At 40.6% G+C, this 20,657-nt stretch overlaps 2 protein-coding genes across 3 annotated transcripts in view; both read right to left on the bottom strand.

The window, feature by feature from the left end:
- The window catches only part of iqsec3b (IQ motif and Sec7 domain ArfGEF 3b), a 118,082-nt gene extending 117,356 nt beyond the window's left edge, over window positions 1-726 (bottom strand). For both annotated transcript variants that reach the window (XM_010784838.1, XM_010784839.1), the window contains exon 1: window positions 657-726. The gene's annotated coding sequence lies outside the window, so the exon portion shown is untranslated. The remainder of the gene's footprint in view (window positions 1-656) is intronic.
- The window catches only part of fgf14 (fibroblast growth factor 14), a 38,719-nt gene extending 28,255 nt beyond the window's left edge, over window positions 1-10,464 (bottom strand). The window contains exon 1 of the mRNA XM_010784840.1: window positions 9,086-10,464. Coding sequence (XP_010783142.1) covers window positions 9,086-9,278 — 193 coding nt within the window. The 5' untranslated portion in view covers window positions 9,279-10,464. The remainder of the gene's footprint in view (window positions 1-9,085) is intronic.
- Window positions 10,465-20,657: the final 10,193 nt, after the last annotated feature.

Here is a 20,657-nt window from a genome sequence, read left to right as displayed (position 1 = left end):
CCCAAACATTGATGAACTTGCACCCAAGATGAGATGCCAAGTATCTGGCTTGAACTAGCATCACAGAGCAGCACACTGAGTTTACATGGATGTTTCCTTCTGCACTTTTTTTCTTGTGACAACAGGGCATGTTTGTTTTTTTCTTTGAGGGAAATAGTTTTTTGAAGCTGTTGTTGGCCTGTGGGACAATGTAATCATAAGAGTTGTTTTTATAGGCAATAATTTAAGCTTTGTTAGTTCCAGGTTTAATATGTGCAATAAGTTCATTTCAATAAGTTTTCCAATAACATTGAACCAGTCCGGCCCTCGACTAGTACCGATTTTTTAATTTTGGCCCACTGTGTATTTGAGTTTGACCCCCCTGATCTATAGGATTGTTAGGGAGCGTTTAACTCTGTCATTGTTACTGCAGGCTCCACATATCCAAAGATATTCCAATTCAAACTTGCATACAGCGCACACACTAACAAACGTGATTAAAAGCCTGGGTATGTGAACATGACTCAGATAGATGACAAAAAAAGTTTCATACAGTGTGTATTCATAGGGACAGGAAGTTTTCAATGGTTGAAAGAACGCTCAGTAGGAGCAAAAAAATGCAACAAAAAATAAATAAAGATAAAATAGTCTGTGATTTGTGTCTGACTCGATCTTACCCGGATGAGCCGCTGGTGTCCCCCTCTGGATGTTCAGGGGCGGGGCAGCAAAACTGATGCAGTATGTCACTCCTGAAGGGCAGACAAGAGGAGGAGAGGTAAGCAAAGGAAGGAGTAAAGAGGAGAAGCAGACACAGAAGGAGGCAGAGGAGACTCAATTGCAAGGACTATCCTGTCATTCAGGTGTTTATTGGCTGTTGTTGGAGGCTTGCCATGTATCCATATTCTTCCTCATGTTAATTTTTTGTCCAACATCCCGAAAGAATCTGAAAAAGCTCTCTTCTGGATTATTTCCATGGGCTCTGTTTACAATGTGGCACTGATCCCAGGGTAAATACCCTATGTAGGTCAATCCAAGGCTGAGAAAGCTGAGATTGAGTCGAGTAAGTATTTACAGTTTGTGTGTCCGGATGTGCTTCTTTATGCCCCTTTACCCTTCCATTCATCAGATCTGTGTTGATTTAGCAGAACACCCTAACCCAATCTGGACAGATGGTGGCTACAGCTCTGTTTCCTGCTCCGTCTTTTCTTAAGTTCCCCTCTCTCATTTTTCTCTCATACATTTTACATGTACATTCATATTTTAGGCATTTCGCTGGTTCTCCCGTCTTGAGCAATTTCAAGTGAAAGAACAAAAACAGAAACACATCATGTTTAGGTTGTTGAGTAAATCAACACTTTTACCTTCCGATAGATATTCCACCACCAGTGATGTAAAAAGAGGTGTGGGAGTGAAGGTCACATTAGGGCCTTTCATGATGAGCTGAAATAATTCAGTTGACAGTGAAATTATGCTCCTGTCTTCTGACCCGGGATCAGATGATTGCTTGTGACACAGAGCCACAGTGACAGCAGTTGGAGTCATTGGAAGGCTCGGAGTGACATTTGGAGCTATAAAAAGCTACCTTTTCACGGCAACTTCCACAGACATAAAGGGACGATATGCTCGTTCTTTTTGTTTGTTTTTAAATCTCTGATCAACACACTCACAGTTGCTTTCTATGAATAATATTCCTGTGACATCCTCCCACCACTCACAGCTTTAAAACCCACTCAAATGCAAATATAATGTAGGAATCAAAACGTATGCTGTTCTTGATCATGGTGTGAGAACTTTGACTTAATTATTTTGATTATTATACTTTATTAATGTTCAGTACTTCTCCCAGTAGATAAGCTATTGATTTCGTTTAACAGCTTCCAGGGGTTTCGAAACTATCAGAAATCTTGTGTTTTTCAGCACACTTGTTTTCTTTTCTCCTCCAGCCGGAAAACAAATAACATCAACATGAGTCAGATTCTCATGAGCACTTCTGATCCTCTTCAAACATGCGTGTCAACATATTAAATATTTTAGAAGACTCAGACGGACTAAATATCCAATAAAACATTGGACAACTCTTTTTTTTTCTCCATCTAAGTTACCTGCTGCTGCATTTTAACAAAGTTCTATTTGTTATAACTCTCATTTTGGGCTTCTCCTTTCCTGTAGTGTGTTATATAGGGTGTTTGTGCATGTAAATGGTCTGCAAAGGCTAAAATCCCTGTGTTCCGTCCTGAGGGAGTTTCTCTCCCACACCCCTGCCTGGAACCCCACGATTGGTATCCTTTGTTTACTTCTGTTACATAATGACATCTAGTAAGTAACACTTGCTCTTCTATTGGTTAGCGGCTCCAACCACCAATGTACATGGATAGGTTAAGACTGGGACTCTCTAAGTGGTTGCCCAATCACAACAGAGTCGGCAGTTAACCAATCAGAGCAGACTGGGCTCTGGTTTCAGACAGAGGGTGAAAAGGTGCTGCAACACAGGCTGGATGAGAAAAATAAAGAGCTTTTTGAACATTAAAGCATGCAAACATGCCACAGTAGAGGCACAAATATTAATATGAAAACAGAACCTCTGCATAATCTGGCCCCCTTAAATATTTGTTCAATGTTACTTTTAGTTTCTTGATCAGCACATAATAGGTCTTTATTGCACTTTTTGATAGAATAAATAATCCATTATNCTGTGTGTGTGTGTGTGTGTGTGTGTGTGTGTGTGTGTGTGTGTGTGTGTGTGTGTGTGTGTGTGTGTGTGTGTGTGTGTGGGTGGTACAGAGAGAGGGAGAGAGAGAGACAGAGAGAGAGAGAGAGAGAGAGAGAGAGAGAGAGAGAGAAATAAGCGAGTATGGCCACAGAGGAGAACTCAAGAGGTCTTGCTGAGGGCAGAGAACGGTTGTTTCTTTCTGTCCGTGTACCGCTCGGGGCAGTCTCTTCTGAAATGGCTCTGCTGGGTGATGGCATTATGTCGCTCTAAGACCTTTGCCTGCTGCCTGAAAAGGGAAGAAAATGCCTCTCTGCCGGTATTTCCGAGAAATACCACTCTAAAGGCATTCAACAGCGCTGCTTTGTTGCCTCACGAGAACAATGAAAAGGTGGCTGAGGCAGAATGTGTGTCAGAGTTAGTCTGAGCCGCATTGAGCAGGATGACAGGAGGATGACAGTATCCTCCTGGGCCATAATAGTTCTCAGATGTATGGCAAGAAAAATGTCAATGTAAGGACATCATGTTTTCTCTGTGTTTAATTCATGGTGAACTCTGAGCCCAATGTGAAACCTGTAAATGTCTTGTTTTTTTCAACAGCCCAAAGTAATTATATTCAATCTAGAAATGTGAGAAATCCTGACAGGGGCTAGATCCAAGACATGTGTGTTTGATCAATTACGTTAAAAACTCCTGATTGGCTTTCATGATGATGTTTAGTTGACAATTTGTGGATTTAATATAATCCAGAAACAAACATTTATACGGAATAGAAAACAAGATTATATTAATAAAACTACAGTACATGTGGGTTCATGTTGGGAGGCCTCTGAAAAAATCCTTCATGTTTTTAAACTGTGCAATCATTTTCATTATTTTCTTTCTGTGCAGTAATATTTTAATCTGCAAATAATTTCATTTCTGTTCTTCATATGTCAGACACCATCTTGCCTTAAAGAGATGTAACCTACCAAGAAAGTGAGAGTTGGAGAAAAAAAACTGAATTCAAATGCACAACCATTGCTGTATCATCATCAAGACCAGCCACCTCTTTATAATAACTATTTAACTTCAAGCCACTAACTATGTACTGTAAAGAGAGGAGCATCATAACAATGGAAAGAACTAAATTCCTTAATTCATCAAGTTTAGGGGGGCAGAGACCATACAGTATATAACCTCAATTTAAAACCCCAATTCTAACATGAAAACACCGTCACATACACAAAAACACGCCCATGGCATGCAACTTTGCACACACATTTTCTCATGGATTTTCGATGACTAGAATTCTCTTGAACAAATGTGTGGAGACACACAATTGGCTAACCCTGCGATCGATTAAGGACTTTGATCGGCAGCTTTTAAACAATGTGTGGCACTGAGATTGATCTTGAACACAGATCCGTGGGGGGCAATCTGTTATAATTAAAACTGCAAAACTGGTCACTGGCTGTGTGAATACAATACTGTGTGTGTGTGTGTGTGTGTGTGTGTGTGTGTGTGTGTGTGTGTGTGTGTGTGTGTGTGTGTGTGTGTGTGTGTGTGTGTGTGTGTGTGTGTGTGTGTGTGTGTGTGTGTGTGTGTGTGTGTGTGTGTATATACTGACTTGCTCTCCCTATGGAACACAGCCAACAAACCATGATTTATAGCATGTTTAGAGCCAAGTTTACCTACAAACTCACACACACACTCACACACACACACACACACACACACACACACACACACACACACACACACGCACACAGACACACACACACATACTGTACACACACACAGACACACATCACACACACACACACACACACACACACACACACACACACACACACACACACACACACACACACACACACACACACGCACACAGAGACACACACACAGACACACACACATTTCCCTGAGGTTTCGAGCTACAATATTTCTGAACTGAACTCTGTAACAACTTGGCTAATTTATCAAATTGAAGAAAATACAATTTTAAAGACATAACATAACAAAATAATCAATGAAATATCTTTTAGTAATACAAGGGCAATTGTTGATAAATAATCAGGTATATAATATACTAAAGTATTATCTAACTCTCTGGGGTGTCTGGGGTGTCTGAATGAATGCATCTTGAATTGAATCGTGACCTCAAATACTCAGCACATCATTTATGACTAACGGTTTCACGTCAGATATATATGCTTGAGAATACATTCATGTGACTAATGGCTTTTGTAATTTTGGATTTTTGTAAAGCTGGCCAATCATTGATGCAATTCATGTTGAAGGTCAAACTCACTCATGGACAATTGATCAAATGTTTCCTGATGGATTTGAGGTAATTTATTTTCTTGCCAACCAGAGTCTATTGAAGGTTTCCCATTACTTACATCAGAGAGCCTGCCCTAATATATTGTGCATTGTGTATAAAATATTGTGTAAGATAAATGAGTAATAAGTCAGGCAGTTTATAAGATTGAAATGATAGAAACTGAATTGCCTTATAAAGTATGACAAAGAGAATATCATATAGGGAGAAAAGTACACAAAGATAAGAAGACAAATATTTCTGCAATGACACAGCATTTTTTGTTTGGTCAGACAAGCTTGATATAAATGTATGCTCTGTTAAGAAGAACTGCTTTGAAAATGTCTCAGTGGAATTCCCTAAGTCGAGAATGTCCTTGGCTCACTCGCCTTCTTTCTCCTGCTACTCATTGTCTTTTTTTCTGCATTTTGTTCCCTCGTCTGTCGGTCTGACTGCCTGCCTGTGTAACCCAGTGACACATCCACGCTGTGAATCACCTATGGAGCATGCAGCCTCTAGTGCAGTTTGACTTCTACCCGTTTCACTTGTAGTAGTTTTTACAACAGAAGCAATGTATGTTTCTGGGTGCTATGTATTAGTTTCTGGGAAACAGAGTGGTTTGGCAGCAGCAGGGGGTTTCCTTCGTAAACAACAAACATCAAAACCTTAAGATCTCAAATCGGGTTGTTCTGCAGCAGAAGGTCCTCAGAAAGGTTTTTATTAAAATGTATTTTATTTTCATAAACGGCCTCCCTACAACCCCTTCCCTCACTCATTTTCTGTTCTGTCATTTCTCTGTTTGTGAGTGTTTATGCAAAAACAGACACGTTAGGATCAGTTCAAAGCAAACACACACACACACACACAACACACACACACACACACACACACACACACTCACGGTCACAGCTGCAGCAGCAGTTGTAGACTGCTGTCAGCCCTGCCCTGTCTGACCCACTTTGGATGTTTCTAGAATAGGAGAAGGGCTTTTCCAGCGTGCAAAGGACAAACCCATTCATGTTGCTTCTGTTGCCATGGAAAGGTAGAAGCAAGGGGAATATACAACGCCTTTCCAATCCTCTCATATCAACAACATCTCTGACATCTCAACAATTACTCATCTGATACAGTCAGATGCTGACGCACTGCTGTGTACCGTAAACACACCCCTGAATAAACAGCCGCGGTGCAGGAAGGCATTTATCTCAAATAGGTCTCTAGATCATGTAAACTAATCTAATGATCCGATCTATGTAACATGATCTGATGATCTATGGATCTAATCTAGTGAGATAATTAGAGCCAGAGCAGTGAGATGATGGGCTAGCCCCAGCTGTATGTGCCCACAGCTCACCGTTTGAGTGTAATAGGATTTACAACTCAGATCTAATCCCTTAAAAATCTGTGATCACTGGCTCTGCATCTGCTATCAAAATGAATGGAGGATTCAAAATTAAAGCCGATATGACGGAGAAAACACAAGGCGCTCCAAGCATATTCCCTCAAGTGCTGGAGGAATGGAAACCACATCTGTGCATTCTAATGAACGCCAAAGAACACACTTCATTTTTTTAAAGTGTGTTGTATATCTAGGTCTGAAGAGCTTGTCATAATAAAAGCATTTAAGATTAGGATGATTAATATAGTTTTTTGAAGGTTTGGACACATTTTCTTTGAATTTCACCAATATGCTCTGGCTTGAAAACACAATTTGTGTCACTGCCAATCAATATAGCCCATAACAATAGCTAATCTAGAGTCTCAGGAGATCAATAAGCAAAGCCAAAGGGAATACTGGTGTTAGAGACACTTCTCCTCCCTCATCTCGACAGATCTCAGTGAAAATCTGAGTGTTACTTTGATATATAATCATAGTATTGAAGTTCTGTTCTCTGCAGGCTCAGCTGTCAAAGGGAAGTCAAATGCCTCTTTCACATGGGGTATGAACACAACTTTGTATGTGATCAATAATCGTATATGATGTGTGGTACATTAAACTTTATTCGCTCACAAAAAGAAAACTCTTTCCTGGGGGCGATATTAAATCAAGCACACCCAAAAAGCCATTAGTCTTCTTAAGCTGTGTGCTCTTGTGATTCTACGGTGAATTAGAGAAAAGAAAGGGAAGAAGGGAGAGAAGAAACGTGTGCAAAGAGGTGTGGAGGGGTGAGGAGAGAAACAGTGGTAAGTGCAGTATTTTCAAAGGAGCCCCCTGACAGAAAAGCCTGATATCACTCGGTAAAGATTTTTCCTAATTATCATTTGAGGGTAAAATTAATGGACTATATTCCCATTAGGCCTCTAACAACAAATAACTCAAAATTAAAGCATGAGAAAACAGAGAGGATGCCCTGTTTTCTGACTACAGCTTCAAAAATGTGGATTAAAAAATACTCCCTTTAGAACGGCTTTCTCCATTATTTTTATTTTTATATAGTTGGGATTTGTTCTCATCTTGCAGACAGCCGGCTTGTGCTTTTTAAAGCCTAACGACACAGTTGACCAACACTTGTGCTGGCACTGTTGCTGTGGATTAACATAACTATTCTGAGGCTCAGGGAGGCCCTAAGTGGCTCTATAAAATGGCCGTTGCAGGTGTGTTGTGCAAGTCAACTTGGCCTCCACATGTCTGACTCAGTATTCTATTTAAACCAGCTCCCAATTGTCCACAATTAAATGCTTCAATAGTTATACACCACACTCAAAAAGGCCATCTTACAAAGCCTGTTATATTTTTTTGTCTTTTGCCCTGGCCAGACATTAATTCCCTGACCAAATGACAGCATGGTCTGTCGACACCTCAGCTGTGGGGCTGCTGAACGCTGGTAATCAAATGAAGAAATATATATACCACAATCCAATTCCAATGTGACAGAGGAGGACAGACAATTTGGCACATAAATCAGATCCACACAAAGATCTTGAGATATGGACACACAGATCAGAACCTGCAATTCTGATGCAACCTGAGTCTGACCCATGTCCAGATGTGCTGCAGTATGGATGATGTATACCATTTTAATCTGTGTAAACACTAGGTCAAGGGGCAATTATCATACTGTACTGTTCAAATTTAACATGAAAACAGAAAGTGTACAGGAGAGGCTCGGCCATCAAAATGTCTCTCTTTGTGAACAAGATGAAAGACTAAACTCTGCTTTGAGGTTCCTTTTTAAAAACAAATGTTAATTTGAATGCAAGATAGCCATTAAATAGTGCAACATTGTGTTTAATCCATTGGAGTCACAGTAAGTGTGCTGCAACAGGTTTGATCCCTGATGATTCCAAGAGGAGCATACAGTCGCCTTACATTATTTACTAACAAGGATAAAATGATTGAGGTAATTTCTTTCCTAAATGAATTACCCTCATTTATTTTTGGAAGAAAAATAACGTTCGCAGTTGGCACTGATTCCAGCAGAGAACTAATTGTTGGGAGTGTATTAGAACAATCCCAGGTTGCCACATTAGAGCAAATTTGTTCATAACATTTCCATAAGTAGAATGAATATCAGCTGGAGCAATAAGAGGCCATTGGCTTACGGATTCGTAAAATTATGCGAGAAAAGATTGAAAGGCGTAACCTCCATTCCACCAGAGACACTGACCTTTTTGCTTGCATACAAATGAGTTTTATTTCTGGGTTTTTATGATGTGCTTTGGTAGCCTACTAAGCAGTTTAGAAAAACCTGCATGTGCTTCATAATGATCAGGCCCCTTCTTATAATCGCCGAGTTGACAGCTCGGCGTCTAAACTCGCCGAGCTCGTACAACTCGTCAGGAGCCGTGTGCTACCTGGAATGAATGCAAATCAGAGGCAGGTTGCTTTCAGTGGCCCAACACACACAACAGAATCCTCTCTCCCCCTCATTTCAACTTTTTACGCACGGAGGTGCAATTTGGCAATTTAATTAGCAATAAATGAGAATCATTCATTTCATTATCACCTTGTGCACTTTAACTACAGGAAGCAATGTGATTATGACAGTCAAAGGCCTAATTAGAGCTATCAACCAGTGGTTGAATGCACATGTTTACACTGAATGCACAACACTGTGCCAACAAAGCAGGCAATCTGCACACTAAAGTTCCCAGACCTTGTCTCCGTAGTCTTCGTTTCCTGAGGCCGAAGATGCGCACTTTAGAGAAGATGTCGACCAGGTTCCCATTGCAGAGCCCCTTGTTCTTGTTGGGGCTCTTCCTCCGTCGGTTGGGCTGCGGCCGCTCTAAGTGCTGCTCCCGTGCCTGTCTCTTCTGTCTGATCAGGCCACTGGCGATAGCAGCAGCCATGGCTCAAAATGTCACAGCTGCTCAGGTCCAGTCTGAACAGGGGGCTCAGACTACACAAACAGCCGCCTCTCGGAGCTCGCAGCCCGGGTCACAGTCCCATGGTGGCGGCTGAGTGGTCCGTTCCGTGAAGTCAAATGTCAAATATATATATATATATATATATTAGGAGCTGGTCTTCTGGATTCGTCCAAATACTACATTGTCATTGCTATATTAAAACAGATGACATCGTCGAAAGATTCTTGGACATGATGGAAAAAAATTAGATCAGTTCATGCGTAATTCCATACATGCATCAATAAACATAGTCTTGAGGAAGAGCTACGCCAAACTCACGCGGACCGAGATTTCAGAGGATCATTCATACCTGCACACAGTGATGTTTTTGTTCATTGTCTGTGACATGTTCAGCAGCATCGCCTCCTTAAATGTCCACTACCGGCCGCAGCGTCCTTACAGCACAGCACCCACTCTTTCCTCTTTTACCCCTCCGTTGTTTCCTCCTTCTTGCAGACGAGGTTGCTCTATCAGAAGTCGCTCTTTGGGGTGCCGGTGGGGACGCCTGTGCATGTGCGCCGACAGCAAACACAGACGCCTCATGCGAAGATCACCACCCGAGTGCAGGCACAGCAGCACCGGGCGATGCGAACTTCAAGTTTGCAAGAAGCTATCCGCGACAGCGACCCTGCGGTGACTGATCATTAGTCACACACTTAGAGATGGAAAGAAATACGCAACCGTAGTAAAAAAAATTGATGCAGCAGCATAAATCAATGCAAACTTGTATTCCAGCTATACCTTCCGGTCTGCAGGATTCTCAAAACATGTTGTCTTTACAGTATTCCATACTCACAACAGGGTGCGATAGGAACTGAGGAGAAGAAGAAAACATCCCCAAAGCTGATCTGAATCCAGTGGAGATGACGTCTGCATTGTGTGACAAGCTGCAACTTAACCCCCCCGGCGATCAGCAGACAGTTCGACGCACCATGGGTTTTCCATCAGAGCCCAAGGCGGGAGATGGCATGTATGGCGATCAGTGCGTAAAGGGAATAGGGAAAGTAACGCCAGTGCGATTTCCCACGCTCAGAGGAAAAATAGCTGAAAGGAAGCAGTAGTCACTCGCTTGAGTCTTTATACCCCCCGATCAACAAATCCTTCCCATCAACAAGTCCTCCTAACCACTCGTTAGTACACGCCTGAGTGTGGCGGTGCCCTCCCTCACCGAGCCCCTGCTTGAAGGGGAATGAGCAGCAGGGTTTTGATGCTGACGTTAGATGGCGAGATGTTATCCTTGAATGCTTCAGTTTGGGCTCTTCAGTACATGTGCTTTAAAATAAGGCAGATGCAACTAAACACACTTTTTTTGCTAAATACCTGGAATTCCCTTTAAAATGTACTAGCCAATATGTTTTTTTTAAATCAAGTAGATTCACTTTGTGATCTCATAACGGTAAATAACATTAACTGCACACGTGGAACACAAGCATATATTATATTGTTTTAATTGCAAGTCTTTAAGGCTGTGAGCTATACGTTTGCAATGTGTTTTCAGCACCAGGGACAGAACCACTAATTTCAGCATTGCACAATGATGGAGGAAAACGTTTCCTTAAATCGGTCAATATAATCTTTACTTGTACGACCACCAGAGACTGCAGGATATCTCATATGTACCACAAGCATCTGGATTTCCACTTAATACTCCACTCCACATTATTTCTCTATTAAAATAACGAATTAGACGTGTTGCTTAACCGCAAAAGCCAATGAAAGACAAAATATGTCATCCTTTTTCTTGGTTTGGGATTAATATCATCCGAGTCTCAATCACAGGCACGGAAATTGAAACTCAAGAGAGCCATCTGCTGTTTGTGGCTGTAATTAAACATTTAGGCTCATAGGGGAGTGGAGCGCTTTATTGCACTGCCCTGTGCGTCCATTCTGCAGCACCTGTTGCTATGCATAGATTGAATGTAGAATGGGTTAAACTGGCTGGCCAATGCACAACTACAGAGGGTTCATTCACACACATTTTCTTTTCAATGCAGCAACAACGTCAATATTTAAAATTAAAAAAACGAAGTAAACTGACGCTTTCCCCCCGTTGCAACATTCGTGCCTATATATAATGAAAACTCAAATTATCTTTTAAATGCCTTATTTAATTCAATGTAAGGGATATTTATGACCCTGCCTGTTTTAAAATCATTCGTATGTCAACCAGTGCTCAGGTACATCACCCCCGTCTCCTCACCCTACTCCACTCGCTCGAGCTCTGCCTATGGAAGCACACATGACTTTATGTCCGGCGTGCACAGCCTCCAGTCCCGCGCTGCAGCAGACACACTGCAGTTAGCGCTCCAACCAGCAGCGGACACTGTCAGCTCAACAATGGTCCTCAGCCACAAGACCCTGCAGAACAGCACCGTCACAGCACCGCCTCTCCATCGGATAGGGTTACTATTTCACTCACATTGATAATCAATCTTCTTCAGTTAACGCTATACAGAGGGGGAGCACTGGAATGTAGCTGCAGCTCAAAGGAAAAAGGGGATTAAGTATTGCGGATTTATCAGCATAAGCAAGCAACAGAATCATAAGACTGTGGTTGCATATTGCTTTCTACAAATACTTAATAATAATAATATAAGAGCCTGTCTAGCATTACTGTCCAATTAGAATAATTCTTTTTATTTAAGGTTGAAAAACAATTAGAGCGAATTATGAGTTTAAAACAATCCCGATCCCAATGTGAACATACTGTATGTATATGTTGTATATGTTATGGTCCAACAAACAAAGTTGGACCATATCAAAGTATTATTAATCACTGTGATGTCTTGAGCAATTCAAGTATTTAACTCTTAACTATGGCACTCTAAGACCAAAAAAAAGAAAACGCATTTGTCTGGATCCAGGGAGAGAGGAGACGAGAAGCTTTGCACTTATTTTGGCTTTTGGCTTTTTTTGTCACACAATATGAGTTTGAATGCATGGATGGTTAAGACAAGCTTTCTACACTAAACGAAGCATGCACATGCAAAAGCCTTACCACAGCAAATATAAATATAGCAGCCAGGTAATCAGTATAAACCCCCGAGAATGTTTTAATATCAAACATACAGACGCAGGGTGTGAAAAAGCACATCAAACCCCTGTGAAATATTCCTTCATGAAGCAAAACAAGGACCCACATACCTACATTTTTTTTCCTCCTACATGTGAACGAATGAGACTCCATGGCAGACCCATTCCAAAGCCCTCTAAACCAAAACCCTTTCCTGTGACCCCATTTATACCGCCCCACGAGGAGCTAACATGGTTAGGGGGAACTGACAGTTGCCCCAAGCTGTTCACCGATACTTCATTGATTCTTTAAGTTAGAGTAACACATTCGGACATTTTGTCTGAGATTAGCTGCAAATGAAAGAGGACTAAATGTTGCCTTAGGATCTTATTTGGAGGAAATTAGCCTGTCGCAAAGAAGAACAAATAAGTAATGTGCATATCAGCTAATGCTGCTCTATTATCAAGCAGATAACAGATACCATTATGCCCTGCAGAAAGTCTATGGTAAACATGGAGACCCAAAGATTGAGCAAAGAAGATGTGAAGCAGTCTTTTGAAGCCCCATCCTCGTCAGGACAGGACATTTTAATCAAATCTCCTCAGAGGAAATTGCATTACTGTTAGTTAGATGTCCTGCTGCAGAGGCAAAGCAAATGTCACCCAATGGAACCGGGATAAACAACCCATTCCATTATTGCCATTACTTTGCCTTAGGGCCATGTTCTTTATCACCCAGTCTGATAAGGAAAACAGTGAGTGGGACTCAGCACTTCTGAGTGCTGGTGAAATAAAAGGAGCTTAACTTGCTGGAATCAAATGACTTTGCATTATCAAAGACAGGGAGCTAATTTCATTTAAGATGAGTAATACTTTTGCTTAGCTAGGATTTATGTTGTGTTTTCTCTCTGTGTGTTTCTCCTCCTCCCGATGCTTCAGCTGTTTAATCATTCAATATTATCAGTCCATCTACTGAAGCTATAAAAGCTTAGAGAGCCAGCTTACGGACAGGGAATGCGTATGTTTCTCATTTGTTACGATGAGTCTAATAGTTTGAGCTAATCAGGGCGCTAAGATGGACGAGTGCACTTCAAAAGCTTGTGAGGTGGAATGAAAATGGAGAGATTGACTTAAATGGTCACAGATTAAGAGGGAATGGTGAGGCCCTGGAGGAGGGAGAGGGAAAGACAGATCAGGGGATCATTAAACATAAACCCTGAAGAGCAATGTTGTACATTATAAAGCGACTGTGTCCAAAACTATTCATTATTATAGTCAAATAAACCTAAATGTATCATAAGAGAACATTTAAAAAACAGACTTGAAAGAAAATCTATAAAGAGAGAAAATAAGAACTATTTATTCAATACAAAATAACCATTAACAGCATTAGTGTAACCAAAACAAAATTGAAAGAGAACAAAGTTTTTAGCCACATTTTCTTTCACATTTGGTAATGAGATCAAATAGTTTTTAGAAGGTTCCTGGCTAGCTGAATATGGGGGAAATGTGTCTAAGAGAGTGGACTGCACAAAACCTTCTTTCATGGTGTGGACCCAAACAAATTGAGAAGTTTCAATGAAGGGCAAGCAGTACTCTATATGGAATAGCACTATGATCTAAAATACAATGATCTTAAGAAGCTTAAAGCAGGAACTGTTAGATTTGTTAGGATTGTATCTCTGTTTAATTAATACCATCAAGTCTGTGTCCGCTAACCCAGTGGTTCTCAAACGTTTTCTGCCAGGCCCCCCCTTTGGGGAAAAAAATAAGTCGGACCCCCCAACACAAATAGTCAGGCTCAGTGGCGGCGACAGATATTTATTTTGGGGGTGCTGTGGGTTAGCTTGACGTTTCAGAGAGGGTGCTCAATCATTTAGGGTTTTCCATTAATGTACCAGGCGCTACAGTGGAATTTTCTACTGCAACACTCCCCACGCAAACACACAGTGTACCCGCAACTGTTACAATGAAGGCTCGATAATCAGCTCACGGCATATAGGTGTAAGCAGGGGTAAAGTGCTATTTTTATAGGTGGTGTGTGGACCTCACATAGGGGGGTCCGGGGACAAGCTCCCCCAGGAAGATTTATTTTTAAATATTGAAGTTAAAAGCATCAATGTGGTGCACTTTGAGAGCAAAATTNACTCCGTTTCCGTTGTGGGGGGGGGGGAGCAGGCAGGCAGGCAGGGGGGGGGGGGCAGAGAATGTAGTGTGGGGGAGAAGAGTCAAAAAAAAAGTGGATACCCCTATGGCCGGTACATATTGAAACAAAAAATAAATCAAGTCGTTGTTTCACAATAGGCTCATGAAAAAATTTGACCACCTCATTTGAAAGCCTCACGCGAGTGCCAAACTGCGGTGACACAAAGTAATATTTAACAGTCAGTCCCCGGAGTGGGGCGAGAGAGAACTAGAGGAGGATCTTCTACCCGTCGTGAGGGAAGTGGGCGTGGTGCCGCATAGTAAATGGTCTTCAAAGGCTAAAATCCCAAAGTTCCCCCTAGTGGAAATGTCTCTACCACACATTCAGGTGAAAAGAGGTGCTGCAGCACAGACAGTATGAGAAAAATAAAGACCTTTTTGAACATTAAAGCATGTTAACGTCACAGTAGAGGCACAAAACACAAATATGACTCTGAAAATGGCACAATATCTCCTCATTAATTTGGTCGTCTCGATTGAATTGTGAGTTTTCATAGTGATAATGCCAATGGAGCAACATAAATAGGTCGTCTTGGTAAGTATAACTGTAAAAAGAAAGTTCAGTTTCGTAACAGAATATATATATTTGTGGCTGTAGGCTTTTCTGCTGTTTACTCAGGGTTTAACACATTTAAATAAAACCTGATTACAGCAATGGGAGGGAAGCACAACTGGGTGAGTGCCAGTGATTAAACACAGGCCTGTAGCCCCTCACCAGCAGTAATCAATTCACGACCGTAGAAGAAAAAGCCCAGCAACCCAGCTATATGGTGCATTATTTAGGATGAAGCCCACTGAACGTTTTTTAAAGACAATAATGTATGATAACTATAAAGAGAGCAATGCAGAGGCAGAATAAGAGTGTCACAATTCTCTAAGGAATCAATATGCTGGTCACACACATCTCCTCTCTCGCTCTCTTTCTATCTGTCTCTCTCTCCCACACACACACACACACACACACACACACACACACACACACACACACACACACACACACACACACAGCTACTTCCTTTGATCCTATTTTAAGTCTGCAGCAGTGAAGGAATGTGCCTCGTCAGCAGCACTGCAGAGCGAGGTTCCTTGGAGAAGCCCCGGGCAGTTTGGGAGAATATCAATTAGTTCAAACTGTGTGTGTGTGTGTGTGTGTGTGTGTGTGTGTGTGTGTGTGTGTGTGTGTGTGTGTGTGTGTGTGTGTGTGTGTGTGTGTGTTGAAGTTATTGTTTATTACAAGGTGGGCAAACGTGTGGGTGCATGGGTGTGTAGGTAAGCAAAAACAATGTGTGTGGCCACTTGAAAATGCATAGGGTTTGTGGGTTAGCACATAAATATTAATACATTTCTGATGTAGGTCAAGGACCCGGTGTTTTTTGGAGCTGGAAGGCTTAATAGAATGGTAATGAGGGTGATGGTCGGGGGTCAGGACCATTCAGAGATGTGATATGGGGGAAACCAGGTCAGTGAAAACTACTTTGAGTGCTGTGTCTGCAAGACAAGGTTGAAAACAATGATACAACCCAGGTTACATTCAAAATGAAGACTATTTTAAGACACTGTTCCTGTTGAAGGTCAGCATTTCCAGTTAAATCTTCTTAAAAATATAAACATAATAGCCTCTGTCCTTGTTGTATTCGGTGATTTTCAACTGCAGAGGATACCTGATGAGAGAGATGAAGAAGCACCACAGGCCCAAACCTGTCTGCATCACCAAAACTACACAGACAATAATGTGAAACTATTCCTTTAAGCTCTGCACTTGATCAGCTACTTCTTAATTATGTCTGATAACACTTTTAACAAGATCAGGTTCCTTTGTTTCTCGAACAGACACAAGGTCTGATATGTTTACAATGCAGTCAACATATCTGAGCATTGTTTTAGGGTTTAATAGTATGATAATTGGGGGGGGGGTGTCAGCAACCTAACAGTTGAATGAAAATCATGTTGAGCAAACTGCAACTTGAAGATGCAATGATAGATTTTTTTCATAGTTTCTACATGATACTTTTCACAATACACTAAGGAGTATATTCGATTTGTGTTTAAAAATAATACGTCATAAAGCTTTACATGCATGAACTACCATTGTGGGGGAACATTGACTACATGACGAAACTTTTCCAGATATAAACTTTCTTAATGGCAAAGCAACGGCTGTCGCCTTGTTAATAAGACCATAACAATAAAAAATGATACCTCCATAAAATATTATGTCTAGTGAGTGTGTTTCAGTTCACTCCCGTTTTAATGATTCCTTGTCCTAGGGGTCTATTAAGGTGTACTCATAGGATATGCACCGTAGATCTCACAGGAGACAGTGTGTGAAAGCCACTTCTGATTGAGAACCGCAATAAAGTTGTCCCAATGAGACAATGAAAGACTAATGATGTCTATAAGTGCAGCTCCAGCTAATGACGATCAGCGCCATAGCTTTGGCCGCTTTGAACCTTCTTGGCCCTCAGACTGAAGTGAGAAGAACAGATTAAACCCTGCCACGACAGAAATAATGTATGTGTGTGTGTGTGTGTGTGCGTGCGTGCGTGCATGCGTGCGTGTGTGTGTCGAGTGACTGGAAGCTGTAATGGAGGTGACAGGGTGACAAGGAGTGCAGTGATTAGTCTGAAGTGACGGGGTTAATGCTCCTGTATGACAGCGGCCATTAACCAGCAGACATTACCACACACTCAGACAGCCATTAATGCCGTCACAGATCAAATGTTACCAAAGCTCTGAATACATCAAACACTTCACACACACTGTGTCCCAGGATACACTCGTACGTCTCATTGGACGGGCACCACAGTGACATCATAGTGTGTGAATAGAATGTGACCCCTGATGGGAAACTCCAAAATACAGATACAAACAGTGTTGATTTAAAAACAACAAGTGTAGGTTTGTGTTCACATTTAAAAATCAGTTTGAAAAATGAGTAACTAACATTTAAACTTTTTTTATTTTAGATTTTATCTTATTTACTCTGCAGGTGACTTTGTATTTAAATAGATTGTGATACTGTATTCATATCAGAAGTATGCCTTAATCCATGCCTTGCAAAGTGTATTCAGTATCAGACAGTATTTCTGTCATGTATGTAAGTCATGTAAGTCATGTCATGGATTTTCTGACAAAAGTGATTATTAACATTGATTTTTTTTAACTTTTAAATTAAGAAAATCCATGTGGTGAATAGAAGTTTAATGTGTCAGATGCAAACTACCATTCCAGACAACATTTTTTAGGTTGGGAAACCAATAACCATTAAATAGGGCAAGGAAGATTACAATACCACATTAAAGTATTAGCACAAAAAATACAATTACTGTATTAACCATAATGTATCTTAATCTGGAACACATAGCAGGCCTCTTACAGCACTCTGGGGTACTCTGCTATTACGTTGGGGTGATGTAACATTTTATATATCAATTATATTATAACTACTTCATGATTTCTAGAGAAAAAAATCCTCGTGAGCAGCTGGCTTGAAGGTAAAATGGAGTATAATGTGTTTTTGTTAAGTTCCTTCTTTTAGATAATTGGCACTTGCCAGCCCGTCACATTAACTCACATTCCCTCTTTGGAATTTAGTGACATTTTGACAAGCAATAAAGAAAAGCTGCAAAAAACACATGACTTGCCAACTCAAAACATTTTGGCTCCACAAGTTCACCATAATCACCACTCACATAAATGTAGAGCCAATAACACCACCCACAGTATATTACTAATAAAATGTACAAAAGCTGAAGCTCACTGACATGTTGAAGACAGTATTCATTCAAATGTGTTTATATGTAATATACTGACTTCTTTCTAGCTGTAAGACATAAAACAGCATTTAATAAACAACTATTTCGTTTTCAATCGGTTTTGGTGCAGTAGGCTTTACCTAGGCTGATCCATTTAATCCGTTAAACCAACCTTGCTGCATTCTTAAATTAAAAATTAAAATGCAGAACCCTGTGGTGTGTTTTTCCCCCCTTTATATTAGCATCCTTCCATGCTTATGTTGCCGTAACATATTGCTTTACCACCTTTCAGCCACTAGAGAGCAGTACAGAGCTCAGCAGGACACTGCTGCAGGATTACAGCGTTAATGAAGGAGACACAAAGGGATATGAGAATATTTATGTAGCTCTGTTCTAAAAAGTTTAATTTTGACAATAATCTCAAAACCTCCCACTAAAATGTAACCCTGACAACTTCTATTGCAAAAGAGCAACACAAGGTTTCAAATGATCCTGTTCATTTAGCAAAAAGGGAAGATTTCTGGAAGAGTAACAGTCACTACTTTATTGTCCCGCTTGTAAGCAAATATCTAAATATTGTATCTTCCACTGCATTAAGATAACAAGCTTTTAAAGCACTTCACTGCATTTACATTGGAACCCTACAAGAAAAAAACAACTCTTGTCTAAAGAGAACACAGAGTGCCAAAATACTACCCGAAACATCATGTGTCTGTGTCTCTGATACTGACATGCCCTCGTGTCCAACTCTCAATCAGTATCAAGTCAGCAATCCATCTATCAATCAATGAATTAACTCTTAAAGGATGTCACGTGTTGTGAGCAGTCACTAACATTAGAGTCAGTAGTGATAAGCCATAATGTGTTTCTGTGAGGTAAAACTGATTGACCCCTTTTACCAACTGGTGTTTAATACAAACATGTACACAATGCTTTATACTGATCATATCGACTGTAAAAACGACTCTAAAATGAAATAAATGGAGGGACTAGAGCAATGGAATAATGTCAGAAATAAAGAGAATAAAAGGAAAGAGGCATTTGTTTTCATTTCCATACGTTATGCAATGTAGGCACATGCAGTATAGATCAGAGCCTCAGGACACAGTTTCCAATAGCAATCAGTGGTGCAGTGCCGTAGGATCCCACTGTCACTGTCACTGAGAAGCGGAGCACGGCCAGATGAACACAGATACCATTTTGTGTGTGATAAAGCAAACATTACCCTTTACCAATCGATCGCTGACCCTAACACTGCACTGGGTCAAAACTAAATCAGACAGAATGACACATTGTGTAGATAAACTCACTTTTATGGCGACAGATATAGACCTCATGGGGTTTATTTTTTTCTTTCTTTGGCTATTTTACACATCTTAAAATGCCTTATTAACATCTATGCAAACCAGGATAATTAAATAATAATGATAGATATGTAGGCTTTTTAAAAATGGAGTGATGAGCACCTTTAAAACTGTTTTTATACTCTGTGTCAAACGGAAAAATACAAAAGAGTTGAGGAAAAGATTTTAAAAAACCCACTGTGAAATGGAGTGTTCCATTTGCATGTCTGCTGTTAGGGCCTAATGAGAAATGACACATTTGTAATTACAGTGGACTATAATTAGCTGGTGTGTAAGTGAGATGCCAGAACCCAGGACTTTATGACTTGGCTACACAGGGCTTAAACGGAAATGGAAAATTGCTTAAACTTAATGCGAAAAAGATTTAAGATTGTATTTGTTTTTCCTCAACATGAAACAGACTGTTGGACAGGGACAAACATTGGCAGGACGAAGGCTGCGATGTAGACAACGATGCCTTCGCTGTACCGCTGAAACTCACTCACCTCCTCCATCACGCCTACTGACAGAGGAGGTGGAGGAGGACGAAGAAGAGGGACGTGTTTTTATCCTGAGCTTCGGGACAAATAAGATCGAGGTTTTGGCAGAAGAGAAGACTGCAGATGATGATGATGATGGTGGTGTTGCAGATTGACACGTGTCTGACCTCATATGATGGCTGCGTGGCCTAGCCTCAAGTGATACAACACCACACATTTGTTTTTGAGAACTAACATCATTATACAACTTTGTATACTTGTTACTGGTTGTAATGTGACTGATTTGGAGTCTAACACATTTTCTCTGTGAAAAAAGGTTTAATAAATTATTCCTGAACCATAAAGCAATATTCTTCATCAGTGGGGGAACTATCTTTACTCAAGTACTGTAAAATGTGGAGGTTCTTGAACCCGAGTATTTCCATTTTAATACTCTAGATTAATTTAGCTGGTGATATTTTTCTAACTTTGCTGTACTTTACTTTTGTTAAAGTTAAATGTTGTTTG

Source organism: Notothenia coriiceps, unplaced genomic scaffold (genome assembly GCF_000735185.1).
Source record: "Notothenia coriiceps isolate Sejong01 unplaced genomic scaffold, NC01 NC01_scaffold00026612, whole genome shotgun sequence".
NCBI lineage: Eukaryota > Metazoa > Chordata > Actinopteri > Perciformes > Nototheniidae > Notothenia > Notothenia coriiceps.
Note: the sequence above shows the minus strand (reverse complement) of the source record. Positions and strands in the feature narration are given on the sequence as shown.